Source organism: Leucopleurus acutus (genome assembly GCF_964270905.1).
Source record: "Leucopleurus acutus genome assembly, chromosome: 4".
Taxonomy (NCBI): Eukaryota; Metazoa; Chordata; class Mammalia; order Artiodactyla; family Delphinidae; genus Leucopleurus; species Leucopleurus acutus.
Window position 1 is genome coordinate 74,218,514 of NC_139146.1, and position 22,612 is coordinate 74,241,125.

A 22,612-nucleotide genomic window follows, 5' to 3' on the forward strand; every position below is an offset into this window, starting at 1 on the left:
GGTAGAGGCTAAATTACCGCTAACACACGTATCAAGTTTTACTTGAGAAGCTTTGCTGTTTAGTGTTTTTCTGTTTTTTCGTTTCTTTTTTCCTACTAGGTGGATTCTATTAGACCTACTCCTATACTAAATTACTGGAATTCTTCAACATTAAATAAAGCTAGTGCTAAATAGACCTCCTTTCTCTGATTTATTTACTTGCTTTTGAGAGTTTGCTGTAAGGCTACCACAGTAACCAGAATGTAGCCTGGTTTGTGCAAACATTTGTATACATGTGTTTTTAGATTTAAACAATTTTTTCTTATTATAAAAATGTATGTGAAGGATGGGATAACTTGAAAATACAAATAGGCAAAAATAAGAATCAAACAAGTTTTAATTGTACCTTTTTTTTTTTTTTTTTTTTTGCGGTACGCGGGCCTCTCACTGTTGTGGCCTCTCCCGTTGCGGAGCACAGGCTCCGGACGCGCAGGCTCAGCGGCCATGGCTCACAGGCCCAGCCGCTCCGCGGCATGTGGGATCCTCCCGGACCAGGGCACGAACTCGTGTCCCCTGCATCGGCAGGCGGACTCTCAACCACTGCGCCACCAGGGAAGCCCCCTAATTGTACCTTTTGAAGTTTATTTACATGTTATGGATTACCAGTGCTAATATATCTCATATATATCTTTACAGACCATTTTTAAAACTTAGTTTTTTTTTTTTTGCGGGGGTGGAACAAGAATGAGGTTCTTTTGCTAACCTTGTGTGCTTTGGTGCTGAGCAGTGAATGCATTGTAAGCAATCTTCCATACCATAATATTTCTTCTACAGTATTGCTTTGGTAATCTCACTGCATGGCTATTTCATAATTTCTTTAACCCGTATCTGATACCATTTTGAGACATTGTGGTGTGTGAGGGTGGGACTCTGAAATGATGTGACTGAGTTTTGAAAGAAACCAACCAAATGATTATTTAAAGTTTATAATTATCTTGTTTAATCTCAAATGAGCGACCTCAGCTAAGTGCCTGGAAGTTGATAAGGTTATCATCTGTCATCTTTCATGCTCTTATGTCTCGAACATATGTCACGGAAGATACACTGTGCTGGCTTGCAGGACAGTTCCAAATTAAGGAATAATTTTCAGATCTTCTTAGTATGGGTAGTTAATCTATGTAAAAATAGTTTCTTATCTTTCTACATTAATTTTTTTATAGGTGATTTGAGATACTTGACAGTATCTAAAGTCTGTTTTTATTTTCTTTTCCTGAACTTGAAATGAGTTTTTGTTCTTAAATTGCTTGGGAGTTATGAGTGTTGTTTTTGATGTGGCACTTTAATATCTCCTTCTTATGAAGAGGATCTCTGTGGATGCAAGAATTGCTATAGACATTTAAATTGGAATAAAAAAGGAATATCATGGCAACCTACTTTAGAGTTTGATTCTCCTATATTTTGAAAAAATTTAGGAAACGTGTTGGTATCATTTTTCTTTCATGTCTCATTAGAAAGTTGGTCTGGTGGGGTCTGTTGGTAATTTGGAGATCTGTTAAAACGCTGAACCAATTGGAGGACAGGGTAACCCATCTAGATCGTTAGGCCCTTTGTTGGTGTTATCTAGCCATTATTTCATGTTTATGGTGGAAAAGCAGAAGAGGTTTAGGTTTGGAACCATGTAAGCTTCAGCTAGAATTGACCCTGGACTTGGGATACACTTTTGTAAAAATAACACGAGTAGTCCCTTTCATATTAGTGGAACTTCTGCTCTGTGGAAATTTCCTTCCCAATTGAGCCACATGTGTTCTTACATCAGATTAGCCCCCTTCAGTTACAAATGTATACAGCGTCATCTGTAATGTAGTGGAGATTTAAATTAACCCAAGAATAGGTACATAATCTTTCCATGGGCATTGTGTCAGTAACCCTTCTCTTCCACTTCTGAATTATGTGGCACATTGAATTCACTAGTCATACAGAGTAGAAAAATAGCACTTTATCACATGCCTGCACTCCTTGGCAGCAAGGAGGGTTGCATTGTGATATGTGTACACATCCCCCCTCCCGTCTAGGTCACCCAGCGATGGTGCTCCTGTAAATTGGGCGCAGCGATTCTGGCTGAGGAAGGCTTTCTCCAAGTAGTTTCATCATTTTTTTTTAAAGCTAACTTTCAGGATAGGGAGATCTTTTTTGATGGCTGTTTAGAATAAGGATTGGCAAACTATAGCCCTCTGGCCAGATTTGACAAGTATCCTGTTTTTGAATGGCCCATAAGCTGAGAATTTCTTCCTTTCTTTCTTTGGGGTGGCGGGTGGGTGGTAGGAATGGTTAGAAAAAAAAAAAAACAAACCAAGATTTGTGAGATGTGAAAATAAAAGTCAAATTTCAGTGTGCATGAATAAAATCTTATTGGAACACAGCCTTGCACATTTGCTTACATGTCTGTGGCTATGTTTGTGTCAGAATCAGTATTTGTGAGAGACCTATGGCCTCTAAAATGTAAAATATTACTGTTTCACCTTTCACATTAAAAATTTGCATACCTTTCATTTAGGACATCAGTTCAGTAGGAGAATGATTTTTTTTTTTTTAATGATAGACACTCTGCTAAACAGAACTGGATGTAGGACACTATAGTTGAAGTTTTGTTTCGTTTGTTAAACAAATTTCTATTAAAGTACCCATACACCAGTTGCTGGATATCTTTAAGAATGTATAAAACAAAATGTATTTTAATTTTTTTTTATTGAAGTATAGTTGATTTACAATGTTGTGTTTCTGGTGTACAGCAAAGTGATTGAGTTGTACATACATATATAGTACATATATTCTTTTTCATATTCTTTTCCATTATGGTTTATTATAGGATATTGAATATAGTTCCCTTATAGGACCTTGTTGTTTATCCATTTTATATATGATTGTTCGTATCCAAAATGTATTTTCAAAATATCTGTTCTGGGGATGTTTTTTTAAAGTATTAAAAAAGTATGATACTCCTTTCATAAGTAAAAGTTAACCTGAGTTTTTTAATACTTCTATTTTAGTTGATTTAAATTCCTTTATTATAACGATATTATGGCAGGAACGTTGATTTGACTCAGACCCAAACCATGATAGTGACAAATTGCTACAAATCATCGCTGTATTGCCATTAAATATCATGGGACCTACAACTGTAAAAACATACTCATCCGTAAGATCCCTCTTCATTTTGTCTTTTGTTGTATGGACACTTAAGTCTGTGTTCTTTGCTGATTAGAGAGTGTGGGCATATACGCATTTGTAGCAGGAGTTGGTGGAGGTAGTTAAGTTGAGCCAAGAACTATACTCAGTGCTTCCCCACCAGTTACCTGTGCACCTCCTCCCACCCACCCCCCAGCTCTTGTTGTCTGTGCTGTGTTCTTTAAAATTCGATTTGTTCTTGCCTTCCGTATGGACACGATGTTGGTGAAAAGGAATATTTTGTAAGATCACATATCTGTGGGGTAAGTCAGGAAATGGTTGGGATTTTTAATTGCATGAGCAATAAATTCTCAGAAGAGTCATAAGCACTCTGAAATCTGCCTACGAGCTGATCAGTGTTGTCGGAGATGCCAGATGACTGAGGTCCACGATGCTTTGAAAGGAGACAAGGCTAATTTTTATCTCCACGGGAAATACATAGCTTATACACCTCTTAGGCTTATCTAAACCTCCAACTTGGGAGGAATTAAGGAATGTGTCATTTGGTATACTGCTGATTGCAGAATATCTAAGGAAACACAGCACAGATTTAACCTGGAGAATTGCAGGGAGTTATGTGTCTTTAAAAGCAAAATGTATATTTAATGCCTTAGACGGTGCGTTGAGGTACTTACAAAATGCAGATGAGCCCAGATTTTCATTTTTAGGAATCAGAATTATACCTAGCTCATTCTTTATGCATTAAACATTTTTTTGTAGTGCAACTTGCCATGTACAGCCCAAACTGGACTCATGTAATTTAGCCTTTTCACAATGAGGTCTCTTGTCACCAACATTAGGGACAGGGCTGGAATTAGGATGAGGCAGGAGAGATGCCTAGGTTGCCAAATTTAAGGAGGTGCTCACTCAGGGTGCCAACCTGTATTTGCAAGACCTAGAGGGTGAGAAGCTTCTTAAATTCCTCGCCTTAGGTGCTCTTCTTGCCTCACTCTAGTCCCAGCCCTGATAGGGTCGCTTGAAGATTGTCTAAAAAAGCCCTTTGCTGGGTCAGATGCTCAACTTATTAAATCTCTGGAGATGGGGCCCCGGAATGTGCATTTTAACCTCATCTCCTCATGCTTCAAATGCACACTGAAGTTTGGTTTGCCAGCCTAAGGTCCAACGGGACAAAGGCTGCTCTGTTAGCCTTAGATTAGGTTGGGATAGTAGCTTAAACATCTGCCTAATTAACCAGCACACAGGAACAAGTAGGTCAGCCTGACTGTACCTTTTGCCAGCCCTGGCCGTTGTATAACTGCTACCAGGTGTCATGCTAGAAGGCTTGGCTCTTGTAACCAAAGCTAAGTGCAATTGATTATGTAATTTTCAGCTGTTCCAATTTTTTTTAATTAAAAAATATCTTATAGGTTTGTTATTAGCTATGTGTTCACTGTAAAAAAAGAAAAAAAATTTAGAAACTAAGTCAAAAGAATGAAATAGAAACTACCCATAACCCTGCTACTCAGAGATAACCACTGTGAACGTCATCAGGCATCCTTTCAGCCCTTTCCCGCATACTGAGTAATATTTAATTCCACTAAAAATCCATCATGTAGCGTTAGGAAGAATGAGTGACAAAAGGAAGGTTGGTATGAGGAGATCTGTCTTATGAACTTGATTCCCATTTGAGTCCTATCCAGTTATCTTTACTGTCTGTGTGTAGACCTTCCCCTCTCATCATTAATCTCAGTATGCAAAAAAAAAAATCACACAGCCAGGTATATGTGTGGATTTCTTATGTCATGGCCCACTGTTGAAAACATAGTGTAAATCCTGCCCCTACACAGGAAAATCACCATTAGGCTGCTCTTCCAGGGCCCTTTTTGTGACTCTAATTGAATTCCTTTGGAGTATGAGGGACTTGTGCCTCTGGGGGGACTGAATCATTCAACAGCTCTTCCTGTATGTCTGCCATAGGTCAGACTCTGCTAGGAGTCAGAGGTACAGTCAGTGAGACGTGGTCCTTGCCCTTGAGAACATACAGTCCGACGGAGGAGGAGACACACCAGGATATTGTATAAGCGCGTCAGGTGCTCTAAAGGGCTTCAGGAGTAGGGAGGCGAGACTGACCAACTTGGCTTTGGAGAGTTGAGGACGGCTTGGAAAAGAAGATGACACTTGAATTGAGTCCAGAGAGACCTGCCGTATGGTGCCTGCAGTCTTCAGCAAATAGCATTCTCCTAAAGTTCCGCTGCTTTCTGTGTTAACGTCCTACTTTTCAGCCCGGTCACACAGTTGCCCATGATAATTAAATGAAACTTGCCAGATGGATGCTTTCGCAAGACGATGGCTTGTCTTCTTGCTCTATTTGTGAAAGCTGGCATTGGATCCAAACTCTCAAGGATGCCCCTACCTTGAGACTGCTTGTGGATTGTTGCTCTTTTGTGTATATTAGCCAAATGGCCTGCGCATCAGCAGGGCCAGGTTGAATGACAGGTGGGTGTGCCATGCATGCAGACACTCTGATCCCTGCCAAGCCATTTGCCTGCAAGGAGGTGAGGTGCTGAGAGGTCGTTCTACAAAGATGTCATTTATCAGCTTATTTCCTCCCTTCAAGGAAATAAGCTTCTGATCTGTCAGTCTTTTCCTCTGACCATGTATATTTTTCCTGTCACTTGCAACGCAACATAATCAATGTCAAATTCCCAATGCATCGGGTTAAAACACACATGTTATCATGCTTATATCTTGAAGCAGTTTTTAGATATTGAAGAGAATATTTAGAGTGGCAAATACAGTTAACCTAACTGGTAGCAAACTTGATTAACCGAGGAGGGTGGGTACTCTGAATAGAAAAGAGTAACTGAATAAATGAATAACTAATAAATTAGTAATTAATACATTTATTGTTTCGCCTCTGTGAATCATTCTTGGTTCTTTGTGTGCGCCATCTCATTTAGTCATCACAGCATCCCTATGAAATGGGTACTCTTGTTATTCCCCACTGGACACCTGAGGAGACTTGGTGGAAGGCAGAGAACCTCTAAGTGTCAGAGCTGGGGTGCAGGTCTGTCTGCCGCACGCGGCCGCCTGTAGCTCTGTGCTCCTGCTTGGCGTTGGCACATGCGATGCTGTACCGGGGATGCAGGATGAGCACGTCACCATCCCTGCCATCAGGTGCTTACAGTGGAGCTTACTCATTCTCAAAGGGTTAGAATCCTTCAGATATATTACCAGTAGAACAACTGTATGTCAATTCATCTTCCGTTCACTTTAGAAATAATCTCAAGAACTTGCAGGGCTTTAGGGCACCCTTGATTGAACATCAGATGATTATTATAGTTACACAGAAATGTCAAATTAGAGCATTCCTGCTGATGATACAGTTTCCTTTTTCAGTGATTATACTCAGGTTTAGACGTATGTATGGTTTGTATGTATGTATGGTATGTATGGTTTCCTCTTCTCATTTTCTGTTCCTGTTTTGTATTTGAAATAAAAGTTTGAAGTTAAAAGCCCATATTGGGTTTTACTCTTATGTTTTGACTTCTCTGTAAAAGGGTGATTCAGCTCCTTATCTGCACCACACCCACGCCCAAAAAAACGGGGAAGTATTCTAGTTCCTGCAATAACTTGAAATTCCTATGAAAGTTTCAATAATTTGAAATCCTGATGGCAGGAAACCTTTAAACCGGATTTCCACCTTTAAGATAGTTGGGAATCCTAGAATCCTGATTAGATGCCGTCTTTCAGGTTCCCCCTCACTGGAAACAGAAACCCTGCCCGGTGGTCCTGCGACCTCAGCCATCCCCGGGCCAGGGAGATCTCGGAGACCTCGGCATCCATGGGATGGACAGTCCACACGGGGACTGGGCAGCTCTAACCGGGAAAGCCTTTCTTGGTCAGACCCTCACATCTGCCTTCCCTGTGCCTTCCACTCACTGGTTCAGATTCTCCCCTTTGAACAACATGCTCCTCGGGGTCCCCTTCGGCCTCGAGAAAGTTTTTGAGGATTCAGAAATAGTGGAGTGAGCCTTGGTGAGGTTTTCCAGCAGTCTGACATAAGGCCACTTCTCTCTCCCTGCAGCAAAGCCAGAAATCCTGACTCGTGACAGGCTCATGAATGGCATGCTGCAGTGTGTAGCAGCAGGATTCCCAGAGCCCACCATTGATTGGTATTTTTGTCCAGGAACCGAGCAGAGGTGAGATGATTATTTTGGGTACTACTTAACATGCATAAGGAAAGGACTGCAATTCACTTGAATTTCAAATATGTTTTCAGATTTTAAAAAGCCAAACTTTGTTTTGATTAATTTTTTTTCTATCCATGTGGCTTTTTAAAGGACATAATTGCTATATTTTTCTTGGTAGACATGAATTTTGTTTGCTGAAACATGATTACTGAATGACTTCTCTATTTTGGTGGTTATCTTCTTGGATTTATCATGCAATTTCCACCCTGCAGGTAGATAAAGCAATTTTCCAGGACAGAGTAATTAGATTTCCAATCTATACACAGGAGGTAATATGTGTGGGAAATGTGGCTGTAGTTATCATGAACAAAATTACCTCGGAAGTTAATTGCCAAGTTACCAAGAAGTAATGATCGCACAATTACCACATACATGCGGCATTTGGGAGCTATGTGTTTTAAAAAGGTTTTCTCCTTGATTGAGGTGCCCAGGCCCTGAGCAGAGCACATCTGGCATTGTACTTCCTCTACCTCACAATCCACACTTAAACCTTAAACTGTCCTTTCACATTACCTGGAGATGAAAATGGGGTCAGCATTGCTGTTTTTATCCATCAAATGCTATTTTACACTCAGGCCAGTGTAACGTCACGATCATTTAAATAGTCAGGATAATAATAGAAATTTCATTTTTCACGGAATAGACCTTTTTTATCAACACCAAGTTGGGAGAGGTTACATAGGATTGTTGTTCTCAGCTGAGTTTTAGTGGAGTGTTTTCTTTGGGGAGTAATAGGGGGTTCAAGACCCCTGGAAAGTGCCCACAGGGAAAGCAACCACAGTAGTTTTAGGCATCTGTTGAGCAAATATTTATGGAGTTCCACCTCTAGGCCAGACATGGGTCTGGTGAACAAAACACCTGAGTCCCATTTGTGAGTTTATATTCTAATGGGCAGAGATGGGCAGAAGATGAAATAAATAACTACCATATGCAGATGTTAAGTGCTAAGGGGGAAAGTAAAGAGCAAGGTAAGGGAATAGAAAATTGCCAGGCACATGGGGGGGATAATTTAAAATAGGGTCATCTGAGGCTTTGCCACCTGGAGTCCAGCCCTGCGGCATGATCGTACCTCGAGCCGTAGGGTCCTCACGTCTGGTGTTTGGCGGCTGGCCCTGTCTTCATCCTCATAGACGTTACTGCTTTCCTCCTCCACGCTCTTCCTTTTCAATCCTTCATACGTTCTTTCACCATTTATTTATAAAAGGCTACTGTGTGCCAGGATATGAACCAACCGTCTTATTGAATTCATCTCTGATCCTTTCGATAACCCTCCAAGATGGGTATTACCACCCCAAGTTTGCAGCTGTAGGAACTGAGTCTTGGAGGGTTTAAGTACTAGTCGGAAGTCAGCGGAATAGGTGTTTGAGTCCAGATTTCGAACCCACATCTCACTCTGAAACCTCTTCTTTTCCAAGCGCTTTTCTTGTTCACGGTGCCACAGACGTGCTCATCCGTCATCACACTCTTCAGTTGTAAAAGGAAATGTCTGATTACAAACCTCTGACTTAGTTTTAAAAGTATGCCACATCCAATGTGTTTGATCGATTGATTCTTTTTCCTAGAGTAAGTCTGCACTGCTGTTTTTTTCCCGCTAGATGTTCTGTCCCTGTTGGGCCAGTGGATGTGCAGATCCAAAACTCATCTGTGTCACCGTTTGGAAAACTAGTGGTTTACAGCTCCATTGATGACAGCGCCTTTAAGCACAATGGCACGGTGGAGTGCAGGGCTTACAACGATGTGGGCAAGAGTTCTGCCTATTTTAACTTTGCATTTAAAGGTAACAGCAAAGGTATATTTCTTTTTAATCCAATTTAAGGGGATGTTTAGGCTCGGCCTGCCATGTCCATCATGATTTTAAGTCCATTCCATCCCTGGCCATGTCATTTCTGGTAATAGTCACATCGCACGTTTGATTGTCATCAAACTCACTCAGTTTCATCCTGTGCTAGTTTGTTAATAAAATGTGTGCAGTAACCATGTACTATATGTATTTTATGCGTGCGTGCACGTATGTATGTGTGTGCATATGTATCTGTATAAAATTAATTGTGTATTTCCAACGGTTTCCATTAGGAAGGGGTAGAGACAGAAAATAGGAGAACTAGACTTACTTTATATCCAAACAGACACAGAATTGGGACAATTTAAAGATTTAAATTCAATGAAAAATTATTTAAGTTTGTGACTTAAAATCAGTTATTTTAACAGATTGCCAGACACCGTATCACAAAGTTCACATTACCTTTTATGGAATCATGTTAGTGAGCTATTTCTTTACCATCTTGAAAATTTGATTCATGAGTGACCAGCTCTCCTAACATAAGTTGAACGATACATGTGGACGAATTGATGAATTGGTACGAAGTCAGAAGACAAAGGAACTAGACACCTACATTCTTAGGCCTCGGTTTTTGTTTCTTGAGTTGGCAAAGATGAGTGCCAGAAAGTGGTGTTTGTTCAGTTTTTGAGTAACGAGGGGAAGAGTCTTACATTGTTCTTCATCATAGGTTTTTTTTCAGGTAGTGCAGTGAAAAGAACACTTTAAAAGTGTTTTTCTCGGTTGTGAAAGAAGCTCAATGTTCAGTGTAGAAAATTTGGAAAGTCAGGAAAACGTAAAGAAGAAACTATAAAATATCCGTAAAGGAAACACTTTAAAGTTCAAGGCAGGAATTTGAAGTGCAAAGTTCACTGAGATGTCGCTTTTCACTGACAAACAGCGTAACGTTATTCTTGTGCTATGGAAATCGCAACTTCTTTTCCACAGTCGTCTGGTTTAAAGCTGTTATTTTAAAAGATTCCTTTGAATAACAAGAATAAGATAATAATCAAGGCCAGGAGCTCAGATGCAACTGGTTTGACTTCTGCCGTGATGGGCAGTAAGGTGGGAGGTGGGCGAGTTGGGGGCAAGGTGGTCGTGGTGAAGATCTGACCCCACTAACAGGTTGTGATTCCACGTTCCTCCTTCATTTTAGAGCAAATCCATGCCCATACCCTGTTCACGCCTTTGCTGATTGGTTTTGTGATCGCAGCTGGTATGATGTGTATCATCGTGATGATTCTTACATACAAATATTTGCAGGTAACCATTTATTTGTTCTCTGCCTTGAACGCTGTAATGGCTGAACCATTAACCATGAAAAGATGATGCCTCTTTCCCTTTCTCCCTCCACCAGAAACCCATGTATGAAGTACAGTGGAAGGTTGTTGAGGAGATAAATGGAAACAATTATGTTTACATAGACCCAACGCAACTTCCTTATGATCACAAATGGGAGTTTCCCAGAAACAGGCTGAGTTTTGGTCAGTATGCAACAGGGGCTTTCCACATAACCTTTCTGTGTACACATAACAGTGACTTTAGGGAACCCCAGTAGCTTCCTTTATTTTATTCCACCTGAAACAATAAGTGTTTTTTGTGAGATTTCACCACCTTTGATAGATTTGGCATCAAGCACACTTTAAGGAAGTGTATCTGGACAAATTTGTCCCAAATCCTTTATTGGTTTTGAAATGACACAAATAGTCCTTCAGTCCCACCACACCATTGCCACTTACTTCCTTGTCTTCTTTTCTATAGGGAAAACCTTGGGTGCCGGCGCCTTCGGGAAAGTTGTTGAGGCCACTGCATATGGCCTAATTAAGTCAGATGCGGCCATGACTGTTGCTGTGAAGATGCTCAAACGTAAGTTCCTGCAGGCTACTGTGCGTGCTCACCACCAGTGTCCCAGATTTGTCTTTTTTTGGGCTTTGTTTTTTGGGTTTTTTTGGGGGGATATAGTTGTTTTACAACGTTGCATTAGTTTCTACCATATAGCAAAGAGAAGTAGAGTTCCCTGTGCTGTAAGCAGGTTCTCATTAGTTATCTTTTTTTTTTTTTTTTTTTTTTGCGGTACGCGGGCCTCTCACTGTTGTAGCCTCTCCCGTTGTGGAGCACAGGCTCCGGACACGCAGGCTCAGCGGCCATGGCTCACGGGCCCAGCCGCTCCGCGGCATGTGGGATCTTCCCGGACCGGGGCACGAACCCGTGTCCCCTGCATCAGCAGGCGGACTCTCAACCACTGCGCCACCAGGGAAGCCCTAGTTATCTATTTTATACATATTAGTGTATATGTGTTAATCCCAATCTCCCAGTTCATCCCAAGCCCCCCCCTCCAGATTTGTTTTTTGCTAAAATAAGATGTTTCTAATTTTAGCAAGTGCCCATTTAACGGAACGCGAAGCCCTAATGTCTGAACTCAAAGTCTTAAGCTACCTCGGTAATCATGTGAATATTGTGAATCTTCTTGGAGCATGCACCATTGGAGGTAAGGCCATGGCCAACCTGACTCTTGTTATGGGTCAAATTATCAAAAGATGGGAGATTTTGATATGGTTTTTGACAATGCTTGATTATAAGCTCCTTGCAAGATTTTGACCCAGGCGGCTAACCTCTTGCTGGATTCCTACACCCCACCACCAAGCTATTGCACTTTAAGAATGTATATTTCAGGTTTTATCATCATGGGGCAGGACAGCCCAGGACATACCCTAGTTACAGTCGTGTATGTCTCACCGACATTGACCTCTCGAATATCTCGAGAATGTCTCATCTCCTCCAGAAAGCTTTTCTTTTACCTTGTGAGCTTTTATATTTTGCTGGATGACATTCAGCCACTAAAGGGTTAATGTTCATGTACATACCGTCATTAAAAATAGTCCTCTAAGCCTTCCAGCCCTCAAATATACACCAAATGAGCAAACATTTCACTTCTATAAAAAAGAAATTTCCAATTCGGAAGCAGTCATTAGTCCTCTCATCAAGGCTTTCTGTGATGTTGCCAGAAGGCATTTTGGTCAGAAGGAACAAAGATGTGTAAAATGAGCGATTCCTCAAGGTCTGGAGAGACCCACTGTCAAGTTGACAGTGTTATATAATTACTTAAAACAGCCCCCATAAATGTGGCTTCACCACATCACCAATTGTTCCTGAGAGATTTCTGCCCGAGTTAATTAGTTGCCTGTTAACTTCAGAGCTACAGTTCTTTAGGCGTGCACAACACCAAAAAAAAAAAAAAAAAAAGTTCGACAGATATGCCCTGGAACACAGGCGATGCCCTGTCATTTCAGGGTTTCCCCCACCTCCTAGTCTCAGCTGGTGGTTCTGGTGGTTGGTTTTCCTATTATGCCACAGTTTTTTGTGTGTGTATGTGCTCATCATCATTTCCATAATAACGTTACCAAGAGGCATGGAGCCCCCACTGTAAACAGAAGTGAATCAAATAGCAGGCTTGATAATAATATAACAGTGAAAGCTATAACTCTTGTCTAAAACCAGCAGTCATGCCTGGCCCCTGATCACTTAGAAATTCAGGTAAAAAGGTTACTCTGCTGCTTTTTGCTAAGCAATGTTAATAGATAGGATCGTACTTGTACGAAGTAGGCTTAGCCTTGAACCTGAGTGTGAATGGCCGTGATCACCCTTGGGTATTTTTATGGGAGGCTGGATGGTCTGTATATCTCACCTTTTTCTAACCTTTTCTTAAATGCTCGTAGGGCCTACCCTGGTCATTACAGAATATTGTTGCTACGGTGATCTTCTGAATTTTTTGAGAAGAAAGCGTGATTCATTTATTTGCTCAAAGCAGGAAGATCACGCAGAAGCGGCGCTTTATAAAAACCTTCTCCATTCAAAGGAGTCTTCCTGGTAAGACTGATTTACATAAATAGCTGTTGACAGGCAGTTCATGGAGTCTGAGGGTTTACAATCAAGGTTGATTCTTTAAAAAAGTGAACCCGAGGTACTTTGAGGTACAAAATCAGAATTATTAAATGATTTAAATGTGATGAACGGTTTAGAAAGTTCAAATAGTGTTTTTAAGGATTGAAATAGTGTTGAACTTAAATTTCTGTTGATTCTTAAAAATGCCTCTTTAGTGTTTTTCTAAGCTTTAGTTCTATTCAATTGAATGAATTCTGTACCTATTTCTCTTCTCATCGTTCTGTTCTTGGTGTCATTCTCTTTATACTGTTGAGCCGGGTACTGTATGCGTCTTTACAGTGAGACACTGTTTATAGGGAAAGTGGGAAAGGCTGCCAAATTGTCACCGTAAATTCCTTTAAAACCTTTAACAGAATGGCAAAGAGCTCCAGACAGCTCTCTGCACATAGGTTTCTCTCCATCCACCTCTGAATTATTTCTGTATACCTTACCCTTTCTTTTCTTAACTCATGCTCTCAAAGGCACAACTGCTCCAGCACATTTTAAAAACTTGTGCCTTACTTTCATCTCTTTCATCCTTGATACCGTTCTGAACTTGAATGATGTGTCAAGGGCTTCAAGTTCCTTTAAGGAGAATCGGTGTAGTTTACAACCAGAATAGAATTCTGTGCCACGTCTTGCCTTTTCTTTCCAAGTGTTGTTAAGATCTGCCATTTAAGATTTCCTAGATCACCCTGCCCAACAGAAATCCTAGTAATTGTGCCTAATCCCTTATACTTTATATTTCTGCACTTGTGTGGTGGGTTTCCTCTTTCCTTTTTATTTACTATATCCCCTACATTTTGAGAAGGCAAGACTTGTCTCCTAAACTTAACCCCAGGCCCTCAAGGAGACCTTGGTAAATATTGTTGATAGGCGGTTACCTCCTAAAGTGTTTTTCTATACCTCTGGCTAAAGTTTTAAATCCTAGGTGAAGCTTTTGAATTTTTTTTTTCAATCCTGTAAACTTTGAGTAGTGACAAGCGGAAGTAAAATACAGTATAAACCAAACCATCTTTTGTTAGTTTCTCTAGTGCACATCTTCTTTATAAAGATGTGCATCTTTTCTTTCTAAAACCTTGGCCCCTTGTATATTTTTTAACTTTCTGAAGTAATGGCCTAAATTGTTCAGTCCTGTGTAGTGTTTTCTGTGCTTCGGGATCCCATATGGGATTGGAACCACCAGCACACTCTGAAGGAGATTGTTGTCATGGTGTTTCTATGCTAATCAGAAGCAGGAAGTACTAGAAATCTTGAAGACTCTCCAGCCAAATGTTGCAGATTCAAGAGGTCCAGATGGTTCAGAAAATCATCCAAATTATTGGTGTTTATCTGAACCAAACTTGGTTTTTTTAACCCTTCTTCCATCAGTTGCTATATGTTAGTGATCTCTGTCTTCCCCCACTAATAACACATCTCAGAAGCTCTGGTTCTTTGTCTCTTTCATCTTGTCTCTCTTGAGGCTAATTTAGAGAGTTTGAAGTAATGTGGGATAATGGTTTTGGTTCTCTGCTTCTCATTAAATCCCTGGCGTCAAGAGATGGGAAATTTCTGACCTGAGTTCCATCTACAATTGAACACAAAAACGGCCATCTAATTCCCGGGGATTGGACCCGAATGTTGAATAATAAAAACTCGTATCTTACTGAACAAGATTTTCCTTATTGAAACTTGGCAATGCTTTCTTTAAATAAAAGCAGCCTCTTATGTTCAAAAAGGGATGGTGTGCTCCCCCATTTCCCATTTTATTTAATCATGATTTGATGCATGTTTCATCTCTCCCAGTGGTGATAGTACCAATGAGTACATGGACATGAAACCCGGAGTTTCTTACGTTGTACCAACCAAGGCAGACAAAAGGAGATCTTCGAGAATAGGTGGGTACCTATCAAGCAATAAAAACAACTTCATTGACAGAGGGTTTCTCATACCACTGTGGAATCGAACACCATTCCTGTAGTGACCGGTTCTCCTTTAGGATAGGATCCAATGGCCTAGGATCCATTGCCACAGGATCCAGTGGCAATGCCAGTGGTCAGTGGCAGTTAAGGGTTGCAAGTGGATATTTGGGGTCAGAGCGTGTGTTATTGTATCTGAGCATTTTACTGCATATATGATAACATGCATATCAAAATATATCAAATACATGTTTTGCATATAAAAAATATGAGACTTTTGTATTCATCCACTGTTCTTGTTCCCTGAAGATTTTGTAACTTAGCCCAGGATTGGGAATATTAGCTTTGTGATTCGGTACCTACCTGTCCTTAACATTGGGGAGGTGATTTGCCTGCAAGTTCACATCAGTTCCTTGATCACCAGCCCTTGGAGGTATTGTTGTCACTGTCTTTTACTGTCCTTACTTGAAGGTTTTAATTGCTAGGAAAATCCCTTCTCCTCCTACCAGGTTCATACATAGAAAGAGACGTGACTCCTGCCATCATGGAAGATGATGAGTTGGCCCTAGACCTGGAGGACTTGCTGAGCTTTTCTTACCAGGTGGCAAAGGGCATGGCATTCCTCGCCTCGAAGAATGTAAGTGAGGGTGATTCTCAGAAGAGTCCTCTCCTTGCCCCCATGGCCCCCAAGGGGCATTTTAGAGCCATAGTTAGAAGGCAGAGTGTCATTTGAAATGTGGTAACCAAAAGCAGAGGAAATACAGTTTCTTCATGTTCTAACTGCTGTCTCTTCGGAATTCATGTTCTCATTTGTAAGCTTTAAAGTGCAAGCTTGTCTAAATAAGCTTTCTATGAATATATTTTTTATATGCAATGAATTCATTTAAAACTTGGCTTTTAGGATATAGGAGCTGCTCTTAGAAAATAAAGAGAGAATTATTTGATCAGCCAAAGGAGGGGGTACCTCATGTAGTTGCAGTGCTCGGTGAAGCATATACTTGGGTCTTTTTGAAGTTAGACCTCAAATATTGCATGTATGGTTTACAAAGTGCAGGGGAGTAAGGAATCAAGAGAGAGTGATAAACATTTGATCAGAAGGTTGGGGGTGGGAAGAGAATGATGGAACCAAAACAAGGAACATGGTCTCCGGAAGGGTGAGAGGAATTCCTTAGGAAATGGGACAAGCAGAATAGAATGAGGTTACAGAACCTACCCTTAAGTTATCATTGGTGACATTTCCAAACAATTACCAAACTCAAAGAGGATATAGGATGGCTGAAATAAAGAGCCTCTTCCCTTTGTCCTTAGGAGGTATCAGATTGAAGTTGTAGACATTTTAGAAACTCTTTAAAAGGGCATTCAAAGAGAAGCATGCAAAATGAGTTTTCCGTTTAAAAAAATGATGGGACTATTTATAATGTATTTTCCTATGAATGAAAGTAGTCCTAAGGAAAAAAAGAAGCATTTATTCAAGTTGGTTTTGAAAGTGATTATAGTAATTAAGGTCCCTAACAATGTGAAACACAAATTTGAACATCATTCAAAGTGTAATCTAGATATTTATTTTTGGTGCACTGAATAGTTTAAACGTAAAGCAAAAGTATTGGCACTGTATGACATGAGCAGCATTCTAGTATTAAACATAGCTTTCACTCTTTAAAAGTTTAAAATAAATGTAAATGGTTTTCTTTTGTCTCCCACTCTCCTAATAGTGTATTCATAGAGACCTGGCAGCCAGAAATATCCTCCTTACTCATGGTCGAATCACAAAGATTTGTGATTTTGGTCTAGCCAGAGACATCAAGAATGATTCTAATTATGTGGTCAAAGGAAATGTGAGTACCCACTCTCTCTTGACAGTCCAGTGAAGGATTTTTGTTTCAAGTTTTCTTAAGTATTGCTTTTTAGGATTTTCATAATGCAAATCCTACCTTTGCGGTACCATGCATTTTAGCAGTCAAATTAAGTGTACTTTAGCAAAATTCCGATAATAGAATTCCTAATTCTAATTGTGTAATTATGGAGCATGTGAAGGAAACAGAAATAGCCTTAATTTTCATTATAGCCTGAGAATAGCAATGAACTTGATTTTGTTCAAGTGAAACAAATGTGGACCTGAAGGTCACAGCAGGAGAATTTTATTTTGAGATTGACATGCTATGTGAAAAAGATAATGTTAAGTCTAAGATAATGTTCAGAGTTAGGTATATAGAATGTTGAATCTTATAATCAAGGGCTTATTAAAGACATTCATAAGGAATAATTGGCTTACGGAACATGGTGATTTTATTTCAAAGTGCTTTCATTGCCAATTTTCATTGTATCGTCAGGACAAACCCTTGGCATTAGAATGCAAGTCTTCACATCTTAAAAGTTGGAGAAACTAAAAACAGTGTATTTTAGTGATATTTGTCTGAGATGACACGGGTCAGTAGAGGCTGAAACCAGAGCCTATGATTTCTAGAGGAATATCCCATTAGTATGGGAAGCCAATAGTCTTGAACATATATTCTTCTGTATCTAGTTTCCCAGGCCCATACCTATGGTCCAGAGCTATTCCTGGAGGTAGCTCTTGTGTGCCTTATGATGATGTAATATTTCCTTCTCCATCACTATGGCATCTCTGTGGGTGGGCTGTACTAGACTTGTTTCTTTGCAGCAGTGTTCCTGGATTTACTTCCTGATGATAGCATGCGTTTCTAGTAACTCGCTAAGGCTAGGAGTGTTAATAACACCAAGTCCTCTCCGTCCTGGTACACTATTGGAAGGAAGAATGAAAGGTGGTTCTCTATCCAGGCCTTTGAGTATTGACAGAAGGCTACTGGGTTCTGGACCCAGTCTTGCTGAGTTCGAACCTGGTTCTATCATTTAGTGGCTGTGTGATATTTGGCAAGGATTACCCCAGCACCTCTGAACCTTGGTTTTTCTCCTTTTGGTAATAATACTGTCACCTGCCTCATGAAGTTGTTGTGAGGATTAAATGAGTTAATATACATAGTAGGGTGTTTAGAATAGTGCCAGGCACACTGTGGCTGATACTTATATGAGGCACTTATTATTATGGCTAGATGTCTTACTTAGAATCTAAGTAATCATGACAGTGGTTATGCTGCAGCTTCTTAATAGCCCATTCTTGGCTCGTGACCTTAGTTGGAATTAACAAGGATGGGTCAGGTGGTTAGGTCCCACCAGGCTTCAGATTGTGGACTCCAGCTAAGCCAGTTCTACTAACCAGTCACAGATATCACCCTTCACCAGGCTACTGGGTAAGGAGACCTAATGGGACAAAATTAAAAGCAGGGAAACTCACACAACATGTTATTGGCCCCAAATTTACATCATAGTCATTTGAGACCTCCTCGTTGTGTCAGTTTCTCTGAAAGTTCTTCACACACGTTCTTGGTCGTTTTTGTGCTGTGGCCCCTATCATAGTCTGGTGACACCTGTGGATCCCTTGTCAGAACACTGTTTTAAATGCATAAAATACATAGGATACTGAGAAAAGCCATTAAATGGAAATGAAGTTATTAAAATATTAAAAAGTACCTCTGTGATATTCATTACACGTGCTTCTTTGTTACACAGAATAACATGTTCTAACTGTGGGTCTAACAACTACTGTAATGTCTAAGTGATGAATATAAAACTGTAATGTGAAGGTATCTATGTTACTGTTGGTGACAAAGTCACAGGCACTGCTAAGACCTGGTGCTTTATTGCCTGCATTTATAATTTAAAGAAATGCTCAACTTTAGTTAGTCAACACAAGAATGTAATTTTTTCCCTTCCAAGTTCACAAGCTCCTGAATTCAAGACACATTGTAAATCTCAGGTTAAGGGCCTCTATAAGAGTTTTAGCATAAAATCTGGGAGGGGATACTGGAAAGCATTTTTTTTTTCCTACTGACTAAAATAACTTTAAGACCAGAAAAAATTGTCTTCCCAGTTTTCAATCCTAAATGGATTAAGCGAAGGATTGATTTAGCTTTTTATGGTAAATTAAGATCCAGGAATTCAGAAGTGTCTCTAAGAGGACTAGTCACGGAAAGTTTGGCTCGAGGTTAGCAGGAGGAGTTCAGGATATGAAGTTCAGCCATTGAATTTCAACCCCAAATCTGCCACTCACCACCTTGGAATAGTCATAGTCAGCATATCCACTACTCTCTATCACGTGCTTGCTTGTACAGGGCAAGTTTTCAGACACTAGTGAGTCAGCAGTACCCAGCTAAGCACTGGTACCCATATTATCTCATTTAACCCCCAAGACAACTCATGGAATTTGAAGTATTATTTTTGCTTTACAGAAGAATATCCTGAGGCTTAATTATAGATGCATAAGTGACTTTCCCACTGTATTAGTAAGGGATAGTTTTGGTTGCATATGACAGAACACCCCCAAAAAAGTAAAACAAATATAGGAGTAGCAGGCCGGGCCTGGTATGGAGGTTCCATGATGTACTAGGGGGAGCGAATTCCTCCACCTTTGTTTCTTTTTTTTTTTTTTTTTTTTACCATCCTTGGTGTAGCCCTTATCTTCATGGTCCATGATATGGCCATGAGAGAGCCAGCCAACACATCCAAAAGAGACAAGAAGGAAAAGGCCACAGGGCACATGCCAGCTTCATTTTAAGGAAGTTCTCCTGAAGCTGTCACACAACACTTATATACCTCAGTGGCCAAAACTGAGCCACATGGCTGCACGCAGCTGGGAGGGAGCTGGGCCATGCAGTCCTTACCGTGGGAGGCCATGTTTCTATCAAGGGAAAAGGGTAAATAACGTTCAGTGGTAACTAACCTCTGTGTTACACAAGGCCAGTGGTGGAGCCAGGGTTAGAACCCATGTATCTGTGTCTGACTGTCTGTGCTCCTATCCACCACACTGTACAGACTCAGTGTCCCCATCTTGAAAATGGGGATAGTATACAGTTGAACAATGCAGGGACGAATCTCAGTATAAATTAGAGCCAGCCCTCCGTATCCACGGTTCCTCTGCATTCTTGGATTCGACTCACCGCAGACCTGTAGAATTTATTATTGAAACATATTCATGTGTAAGTGGCCCCATGCAGTTCAAACCCTTGTTGTTCAAGGGTCAGCTGTACTTGTGATCCACCTATTTCAGAGGCAGTCGGGGTCATCTGAGGTTATGTGGGTGGAAGGCCTTCGTGAGATGCCCGTCAAGTTCTCACCTCCACCTCTCAGCAGAAGCAACATTTATAGGAATATATTCTGTTCCTTTTTTTTTTTTTTTTTTTTTGAGCTTCATAATTAACATTGTTGACTGTTATGCTTCCATTGCAGGCTCGGCTACCTGTGAAGTGGATGGCACCAGAGAGCATTTTCAACTGTGTGTACACGTTTGAAAGTGATGTCTGGTCCTATGGGATTTTTCTGTGGGAGCTGTTCTCTTTAGGTAAAACGAGCCTTGCCAAAGCCTCCTTGATCAGACTTAGAGCATCTTCTTTAAGGTGTTGTCAGCGTCCTGCTTACGTATTGTTACACTGATTGCAAACTGTTTGTGCCTCAGGAAGCAGTCCCTACCCTGGAATGCCAGTCGATTCTAAATTCTACAAGATGATCAAGGAAGGTTTCCGAATGCTCAGCCCTGAGCACGCACCTGCGGAAATGTAAGGGCCCGGACATTCTTCCTTCAGATAATGTTTCCCCTTTTATTTTCCTTTTTAAAGACAAGCTCAGATGTTGAGGGTTTTCACTAGCACAGTTTAAAATGTCGCTTGGTTCCTTTTTTATGACATCTTGGTCAAAGGTCATTTCTGTAGCTGATTTTCATAATTCTTGTCACCAAATATACAGAAAGTTTTGGCAGCATCTCATAGACATATGCCCATGTCATTCAGTTATGTCCAGTTGCGTAGCCCTGGAATTATTTTTGAAATTGCTGCATGGCATACACCTGAGGACCAGTTAAGGGCATTGAGGAGTGATAAATGGCCCTCATTTTGCAGGTATGACATCATGAAGACTTGCTGGGATGCTGATCCCCTGAAAAGGCCAACATTTAAGCAGATTGTGCAGCTGATTGAAAAGCAGATTTCAGAGAGCACCAATCCTGTGAGTACACACTCAAAGGACCTCTGCTCTCTTGGTTCCAAGCGTGTCCTTCTCAGGCTCTGGGGGTAAGGACTAAGCTACCCACCCCTTCTCTCTTTGGCTTGGGCTGTAAATTGGGCTTTGGGTAGGAAAGTAAAGCAATGGAAACAGTTTCTTTTTACCCAACCCCTCCATTCTGGGCCAAGGGCTATGAAATAAGGAGGTGAAAGAGTAGAGGGCTTGGCACTCAGAAGTGTGGACATAGATGTTTCCATGAGGATTTGCCACATTTCCTCTTCCACCCCAAGTGCTGGTCATGGGGTCGGCATGCGCTCTGCCTCACGTGTCAGGCTATTCAGCCTTTGGAGGGTTGGGGTGATTTGCACTAGAATAAAATCAGAGAAAAGACAGCTTGTTGCTGCAGTAAAATAAACCTTCTGCTCAAGAAAGCATAGCCAGAATGTGGCAGATAGCTGTCATGGCCACAAGCCATAGAGAATGAAGACGTTGTTTGAAGTTGGGAGATCCCTCCCAGTGATTTGAGGAGGGGGGAAATCAAAACTCAAATCCATCATTTGTTTGGCTTTTAAGGAAGAATGAGTGATCCTTACTTTGACTCAGATTTTTTTTAACCTGCTTTTTTTCTGGTTTGTGTGTTTAAAACTGTCTTTTCTTCAGCATATACCACTGATACTTTTGGGTTGAAGCTTGCTTTTCCGGGTGTCAAAGCACATTTTGAATTAAACAGCATTTCACACCCAAGAGCCCGGTTCTCAATGGAAGACCCCCGGAAGGACCACCGATTTCTTAGTGACTGACATCAGCCTTTGGATTGGAGTTGGCTGTAGAGATTTATACACCTTTTATAAAAGTTAGATCATTCTGTTTCCCAGATGTGTCCCAGCAGAAAAGCACATTTTGCACCATCACTTCTTAGGTAGTCAGACCTTGGGGAAAATGAGGGATAGAACAAAGCTTGTCTTTGGTCAATGTGATTTGGTTCTTGGCTGTAAGGTCTTGTAAACCTTCTGGCTTTAGGAGTCTTCATAAGTTGTGATTCTGAGGCTGCAGACGTGCCCCTTTGTTGCTGCGCTCGTTATGGGGACTGGTGTATTAACTGCGGACTTGTTTTCCTCAGATTTATTCCAACTTGGCGAACTGCAGCCCCCATCGGGAGACCCCCTCGGTGGACCGTTCCGTGCGGATCAACTCGGTGGGCAGCAGCACATCCTCCACGCAGCCTCTGCTTGTCCACGAAGACGTCTGAAGCAGAATGCGCATCTGGGGGTCGGCGGGGGGGCTCCCCGACAAGAACGGCCTCCATTCTTTTGGTTTTCATAATGGTTATTTTGTTTTCCTTTGACTCGAATCCTACTCCAGGGTAATGGACACCCCACTGTACTCCTGTCTTTATGAGCATACTTTAGTGGCCGATGATTTCTGTCATCAGCTACCATTGAGCTGCATATGTTCCCCATAGCAAGCTAGCCCCCGTTAACGGAATAACTTCAGACTTGGAGAAAGGGTGG

General features: G+C 41.0%; 1 protein-coding gene across 4 annotated transcripts in view; it reads left to right on the forward strand.

The window, feature by feature from the left end:
* Window positions 1-22,350, forward strand: part of KIT (KIT proto-oncogene, receptor tyrosine kinase) — a gene marked incomplete at both ends in the record, with an annotated part of 83,789 nt that extends 61,439 nt beyond the window's left edge. For 2 of the 4 annotated variants that reach the window (XM_082837718.1, XM_082837719.1), the window contains 14 exons: window positions 7,232-7,346; window positions 8,993-9,186; window positions 10,370-10,476; window positions 10,571-10,697; window positions 10,975-11,079; window positions 11,591-11,701; window positions 12,930-13,080; window positions 14,920-15,011; window positions 15,542-15,669; window positions 16,745-16,867; window positions 20,334-20,445; window positions 20,560-20,659; window positions 20,999-21,104; window positions 22,222-22,350. In XM_082837718.1, the coding sequence (XP_082693844.1) occupies window positions 7,232-7,346; window positions 8,993-9,186; window positions 10,370-10,476; window positions 10,571-10,697; window positions 10,975-11,079; window positions 11,591-11,701; window positions 12,930-13,080; window positions 14,920-15,011; window positions 15,542-15,669; window positions 16,745-16,867; window positions 20,334-20,445; window positions 20,560-20,659; window positions 20,999-21,104; window positions 22,222-22,350 (1,700 nt within the window). The remainder of the gene's footprint in view (window positions 1-7,231; window positions 7,347-8,992; window positions 9,187-10,369; window positions 10,477-10,570; window positions 10,698-10,974; window positions 11,080-11,590; window positions 11,702-12,929; window positions 13,081-14,919; window positions 15,012-15,541; window positions 15,670-16,744; window positions 16,868-20,333; window positions 20,446-20,559; window positions 20,660-20,998; window positions 21,105-22,221) is intronic. The other 2 variants (XM_082837720.1, XM_082837721.1) reach the window with 1 other exon arrangement.
* Window positions 22,351-22,612: the final 262 nt, after the last annotated feature.